General features: G+C 45.7%; 1 protein-coding gene across 3 annotated transcripts in view; it reads left to right on the top strand.

The window, feature by feature from the left end:
* FAT2 (FAT atypical cadherin 2) overlaps positions 1-7,075 on the top strand; it is a 249,212-nt gene extending 242,137 nt beyond the window's left edge. For all 3 annotated transcript variants that reach the window (XM_085617672.1, XM_085617673.1, XM_085617674.1), the window contains exon 24: positions 3,931-7,075. In XM_085617672.1, coding sequence (XP_085473798.1) covers positions 3,931-4,430 — 500 coding nt within the window. In that variant the 3' untranslated portion in view covers positions 4,431-7,075. The remainder of the gene's footprint in view (positions 1-3,930) is intronic.
* The last annotated feature ends 489 nt before the right edge of the window (positions 7,076-7,564 follow it).

A 7,564-nucleotide genomic window follows, 5' to 3' on the forward strand; every position in this document is an offset into this window, starting at 1 on the left:
ACACTGTGAGCTCGAGGCAGACACCATAAATCCGAACGGGCACTTCCGAAATTAATTTTCCATATTCCAGCTACTTGATTATTAAGGAGAATAAAATTGCCAATGAGACACTCCTTCATCCTACTGAAAGAGGATCTGCAACGGGCTGCCAGGCAAGACGTGCTGCACAAAAAGAAATAACCTGGAAAGCGCGATGCCTGGCTCAAACTGCGTGTTTACAGAGCATGGTTGTGTGACGTGTCCACCGAGGAAGGGCTGCAAGTCCCATGCTAAAGACAAGCATTGGCCGCACGGCCGTGAAATTAACGCCGTGCGGCCATGAAAGAGAAAGTGAGCCACACGGGTAACATGGAAGGGGGGGGGGGCGGTGAGTGCTAAAGCAACACAGGGAAGGCTGGCATATGGTGATCACTTTCGCGGCCGCTTTGATGTTCTCAGTGGCCGCGCGGCTCACTGAGAACATCAAAGCGGCCGCGAAAGTGATCAGCAGGCTGACAAATGTGCGCGCCCGGCGCACATGCACTGTATTTGGAGACCTGAAAAGCACTAGTTTGCACTTCCAAATCCCCCGTTTACTAAAGCTCTCGCCAGAGCAGCGCTAAAGCGCTGGCTCAGGCGAGACCTAAAAAACAGTCCCCTTCGTAGATATGACTATAATACGCAAACGTAGTAGGTTAAACCACTCGCGTACCATACCATAACACTAGCATCCTCCATGCATGGGAACCCCAGTACATACCGGTTCTCTTAAAATCAGTGGCTTTTAATGTTGCTCATAGTCAAAGTCTCAATTCAGAAATGACAGAGTCCAAAATATAATCCACAGATACCACAGGAGCTTATGAGTAGCACTCCTCACGTACATGAAAGTAGTCAGTATTAAACATGTTAATGCTGTTCCTTCCAAAAATAAACGAAAACTATACTGCGGGGAGGCAATTCTGCTCCTACCTCCAGAGAATGGAGTACGTTAGGGCGGAGCGGTTATCCTCACCGCCAACCTACACAGCTGATCCGGAGCACACTGCCTAGCTGGCAGAGTGGTCGATCTCTCTCTCTTTCGGCGTCTCTGCGGGCAAATCCAGCCCACGGCGGAACACCAACGGAATTCCTGAGCCCCCCAGCAGGACACGGTCGTGCTCAGCCGAGCACAGCAGAGCGGCGGCTCTCCTTTGCACAGAGCCTCCAATGTCGTGCACGGAGCTCTCCCCGCTCAAGTCCATTTCCTGCCTGAGCCAAAACCAAACAAATAAGAATCACGCACGCCGACGAGCACACGTCGCGTCTTCTTGTAGACGCTTGCTCCTCCTCCTCCTGACTTCTGGGAACTGTAGTTCTATCGGTTAGGTAGGCGCTAACCGACGAGTTTTCCTGACAATAAACCTACTTTGAATTCCATGTGACCGCTATCTACTTACTTACTTTTGTATGATTGCTTAGCCTCTACAGCCCTGTCCATAAAATTGACCTATTAGCCTAAATGCCTATGCTGAATTTTGCCCCCTTTGCTGCATTTTAAAAGTCATTGTCCATAAATTGTCACCCTGCGAGATTGTCACTCTTTATGACTGACCTCTTGTTCCACTCTCAAGCCCTCTATAGAATCCTATTCGTTGTAGTGGAGTAAGGTGCAGGCCAAGAGGTGAAAACTACAGATGATAAACAGGACTTTTAGAGTACTGATAACTTTTGAGTCTTGCTGCTGCCTTCATGAGCCCTGAGACCAGTGGTAGCCAGGGTAACGCCAGGGGTGCCAATAGACTGCCACATTCATCCTCATGACTTGTTTTTTTGTAAATGTGATAAACCCACATACTCCAAATTTAGAATTTCATCTCTTAAGTTTATTTAAATCTGAAAACGAACTAAGACTTTTCACAAATGTACACCTTGGCTCTTTTTTTAATAAAATAATATTTAGGAATACGGTACAACAACAAGCCAAACCAACCCCCAGAGAAAATATTGATAGGAAAATGTGTTTAACAACATTCGCCGAACATGCCCTAAAATGAACATTTCATGCTGCTTCCCTCAAGAACCTCTATGTTCATCCCACCCTCCCCTTGCAATTGTTTATTTGACTCTGTCGTTGTTGCCAAATATCTTAACCACAATCTTGCATGGAAGCACCAGGCATTAAGTTTAAGCCTGCCCATTTAAAATCCACTGAGACATTAGCTATCGGAGGGAAGACCGCTGCCTTCCCCAGGTTCTCAGATCCAGATGGGGCGGCAGTTGGAATCGCAGTCCCGACAAGTGCTGAGGCAGGCACCGCTGTCCGGATTACGATACCCCTTTCCTACAGACCTTTCATATCATTTCATTGCGTGCGCTGAAACGCCAAATGCGTTTCAGCGCACGCAATGAAATTTGTTTTTATTTATTTATTTATTTACATTACTCCCGGCGGTCATGAGCCGCAATTTCCAACTCCCCACCCTGCCACTCCCCCGCCCCGCGCGACTCCCTCCACGGGCCGCTACTGTGTGTACACCGTCCTTTGCTCTGGCCAGGCATCTGTCATTGCCCCACTCTGTCTGTCATGTGCTGTGTCTCACAGCTCGCCCTGACATTGGCCCATACTGCTTTGTGGCACACAGATAGTTTGCAGTATTTTTTCTGAACAGCTGCACATAAAAAACATGTTTACGAACAATTAAGTCGCACAAACTGAACAGAGCTTGTCTACCCTAAATCAAGCTTATTTCACATCTCTTTTACTGCCGTAAAAGTACAGTGATCATCAAATGCTGGAAACATTTGGAACTCGGAATATTTAACTTTACACAATGAAAAATTAAGTATCTGTAGGATTACGAAGGAGAAATCCAAGTAGTGGAGATACAGTGGGACGATTGACAGTCTGAAAATCATTTATGCCTAAGACTGAATAGTATATTCTTATTGCAATAATGTCTTCAGCAGCTGAAGTTCTGTATTTAGATTAAATTGCCTATAAGGTAGTCTCTGCCAGCGTAAAATATTCTTACAGAATGCCAGGGCCAAATCAAACTTGACCCAGCCTGGAGCCAGTTAAAGCAGGCATTGTATTGCTCTAGAAAAAGCAAAATCTAGTTGTTCTCACAAAAGAGTGAATTTCTAAATATTTTTGCCACCTCTGCTTACTGATAGGAGAGGATGCTCGTGGGCAAACCTACCAGACATTTTTCAGAAGAGTGAGCCAGTAGGGAGGAAGTGACGTTTGCTAACATTGGCCTGTCCCTGGTGTCTCGGTGACCTTTGAACTGTCAGCTACAAGCTCGTTTCTACAGTTCCCACACTGTTCTTGTCAGTGACTTGACACCAGGTCAACATCCACTGGTACCTAAGACGTGGTTTATTGAAGATGCAGAATGTACTTCTCAATATCTGAAGAGCAATCAATTATTCTCTCTCTGAAACTAATATTTTAGTAAAATGGGACTTTCATTGATCAGTGTGCTGCGGAGGGCGCCTCCTCTCACTCTGCTCTCGCGTTTTCTATTAAACATCGCTGAGGCTGCAGTATTCTCTGTGTCTGATTGCCACCTCACTGCTTGCACCATTCTCAGTCACCCCTCCCTGCCCAGCTAGCCTAGCCATTTCTGAATCTACAGCTAATACATATATATTCTCCTAAATAGCCATTCATGTCCTACGAGTACTTCTGCTCGCAGAGGACCATGGAGCAACTTTAAACTGTATAGAAAGCCTTTTCTTTTCTATCATCCTGCACTGTCTGAAAAACACATTTGACAATTCAACCTTCAGTGCCCTTACTATTGCCACCATTGGGACCAACACCAGACTTGCACATTACATCTTGATGCCATCCACAGACCCCTGCTTGAACCTGTGTTATATACGAATTTGGTGCAGGATAAGATCAAATGGATTTTATAGGAAAAGGTACCACTGAAGTAACTCTCTCCTTTGTTTTTCTTCCAGTGCATCCTGCTGAAACGACGTACTGGCCACCAAGTTACATACCTCCTGCACTTCAAGAGTATCAGCGCTATGAGATCACACACCGGCCCCTTCCTCCTCCACCCCTTCCTCCTCTTCCCAGGGACCCTGAACATGCGAACCTCTATGGCGGTTTCCCATTCCCACTGGAACAGGCCAACAAGCGGGCACCCCTTCCCACCCTCTACAGCAATAAAAACTTGGAAGATCTGATGATCCCTCGACCAGAGGAGGCGCCACCCTCCCAATGCCAGAACGAATACACTGCCATCAGTTACTACCCCTTACCAGAAGGGAAGCAGTATCAGCCCAGCCCCGGCTACAAGCGGGTCAGTGTGCGCCTGAGTGTGGCCCAGCCTTCTTATGCTGATGTTGAGGGTCCAGGCCCAACCCTCAGGGCCCTTTCCTTGGTGGTTCCTAACTATGAGGACTCTGACATGGTGGAGAGTGACTATGGTAGTTCGGAGGAAGTTATCTTCTGACCACTGGTCCCTGGATGAAACCTTTTCAACAAGGTAGTTCTGGAGTCAGGGTGCAACAGAAGCCCAAATCCACCTGTGGATTAAACTATGGGGGCAAAGTCAAGTATCTGGTCGAGTGTCATCATCCTTGATCCTTGTGTGCCCTAAAGGCTTAACGTTGGCACCCTGGTACTCTACCCAACACTCTTGCACATTCCCAAGCATTAGTACTGCCAAAGGAGAGAATTTGGTTCAATGCCTAGCATTGCAAGTAAAATGGACTTCTGGCTGTAGCTGGATCTGGACACAAAAGTGCCTTGCTGTGGTATGTTGTTACGATTGTTAACTGGTTGGCATGCCTATCCCCTTGTGAGATGTAAGTGTGGCAAATCTGCACCTTCGTATCAACACAGAACTCAGATGATGCTACAGATGTGCGTGCATGATGAAGACCAGACTTCAAACAAAAGGATACTGAAACAGTGTAATGCAAACTACATCTGCAAGCGTGCAGTAAAATCTGGTCACAGGTTACGGCAAGGGGCACTATTTGTTTACTGATTGTTAAGCATGTCTGTTACATAGACGGGATCAGGAGGTACGAAAGACTGTGCCAGATCCAATCTCTGCAGTTGGTCTCAGGACAAGGAACCTTTCAGCCTCAGGAGTCCAGGCATGACTGAAAGATTGGTTTCCAAATTGGAGTATCAAGTGGCCCTCCACCAGGCTGGCCCTGGAACCTTGGCTAAGCTCTAGAAAGGTTGTGCTAGGATAGCATCCTTGAGATTGGTGCGAGTGTGCCAGATATTGGCAGGGTGTGTGGAAACGTGATGTTCATACGGCAAAATAGATCAAGTCGAGATGTAAAGAACAGAAGCATGGTGGAGAGATGCTCACGAGCTGGAATCACAGGGCGAGAAGAGGAAAGAGCAAAGCTGCAGGAGATCAAATGCACATTGTAACTATCTGACAGTTGGAGAACCTCAACATAGAAGACACTACCACAGAGCACCCAAGGGTGAGATACACTGGCTGCGAGAGCGCTTCAGTGGTTTGTACGATGGCTCATTCAGTGAAAGCACTCCAGTGTTAGCTGTGCTGGCCGAGCAATTGTGAGGGAACTCTTGTTTTCTTGTAGAGACTATAACCTAGATATCACTCCAGTAGCACATACACCGCCGGCTTAATTGGAGAAAGGTCACGCAACAGGTCTATTTAAAGCGCAATAACCAGACCACATCAGTGACATGTATACCGACTTTCTAACAACCAGAGTGCTGCTGAATTACAGTGTTATAAAGACTGACTGTGTAAGTAATGAGAGCGCTGCGATACTAAGTATACTGAGTGTTCAAGAGCGACACTGCGGCAGTAACACAGAGCTCGATGCAGTTTACTTACAAGAACGTTCATAACATGACCACACTATGCAGTTAAGGGCCTGCTAGATGTTGCCTTGCCCACAGTACTTTGTGTAATTTTGACAATTTGTGTTTTTCTAATGGCCTTCAACGATTGTATTCTTTCTACTTGTTTTTCTAAAACAACCAATTGGCGAAGGCGTTCTGCCTGCACAGCTCCCACGCCATAATCTGTGCAGATAGCAGCAGGGACCTGACTTGTAGACCTGCCACACCCCCACTATCCCTTTCCTCTTAACCCTTGCCTGATCAGCTAAATAGAATCCACTTGGAGCTGCTTTTCCAATGTTTTTCCAGTGCTTTTCCAATTAAACTTCCTTTCCCACTCCCATGCCCTGAGGTATCATGCATGGCTGTGTTTGTGAGATCTACAAACCAGTCACTGGAGAATGTTTCGCGCGGGAGCTGGGCATACCCTCAGTCTGTGAAAGATGGCGCAAGCAGACTTGTTTCAGGTGTCCATGGAGCGAATCACACCACCCGTCAATTATTTAGCATTGACGCTTGGATGGACCGGAGGTAATTTCAAGATTATCATTCCTGCTGTTCCTCCAATCCATTATCATCCTACGGTGACACCAGCTCTCAAACCTGATCAGAAATTTATCCAAAAATATTTTTAACTCTAACTCTAAAATTCCTGAACAAGGGCAGTGTCCTTGCAGCTTGCATAGCTGGTCTCTGCAGCCTAGGGCCATTAACTAGAGATCCTGTATTCACCATTAGAGTTAGATTAATGTTGGAAACATTAAGGACACAGTTGAGTGGGATTTCCAAAATATAAAATACAAATATGCTCGATATCGGTATAAAAAAAGCTAAGTTCTATTTCACCTATCAGAATTAAGAATAATTCATCGAAATTCCGAATGCCCATTGGCAAGGGCCAGTTATTGGTGTCCAGAATGTATATAATTCCAAACTATAAATGTTGGCGTCAGGCCGCACCCAGGGTGCTAGATGCTTCCGCTCTCCCATCCCTGTCGCTGCAGCCCTCTGGTATTGTGGTCCTCAACACGCGTGTGTTGTCACATGTTATTCTGCACGGCATTAGAAGCACTGCCTGCTCATGTGTGTTCCTTCATTCCTGCCGGCACCCCACTTCCTCTGCATGGACGGCACATCCACCAATTGTATTTAATACGAGGAGTCTGTAATATCCTCGTATGTTGTAAAGTATTGTTTCTCTATGAGAGTCTAAACCATTTTGTAAAGCAATAAAGTATAATTTTTATTTTAACAGCCTGCGGCTCGTGAATTTTCTAAAGGCATGAGAGGTGTGACGAATGGAATACACTCCACGTAGGTAGTTTCTAGCAAATGACTAATACGTGGTTAAAACAAGATTAATGAAAACGTTTTTGAAGTAACAACAGAAGAGTGCATATGCCTCAGTATTTCAAGTTCGTTCATCTCATTAAAATACACCCACACGCGACTTTATTACGTGTGATACTGTCGAGTGTGCATTTGCATTCCAGCTTAGACATACTAATAGTTTTTGATCTGAATAATTTCTATAATTCGGCAGCTCCAGATATAAGGGGTATGAAGGCTGTGAACATACAATGACATGGCTTTTCCTCTCCACTTAAGTTAAGCTATTGTTTAAGTTCAGACTACATGAAAGAATATGTTTCTGAGCTTTCATTTTTCATGCAATTCTCGAACGAGCAACAGTTTATACAGGAATGCCACGCCCCTTTAACCCCCCCCCTACAATGTGTAACAACA

Source organism: Triturus cristatus, chromosome 7 (assembly GCF_964204655.1).
Source record: "Triturus cristatus chromosome 7, aTriCri1.1, whole genome shotgun sequence".
Lineage (NCBI taxonomy): Eukaryota > Metazoa > Chordata > Amphibia > Caudata > Salamandridae > Triturus > Triturus cristatus.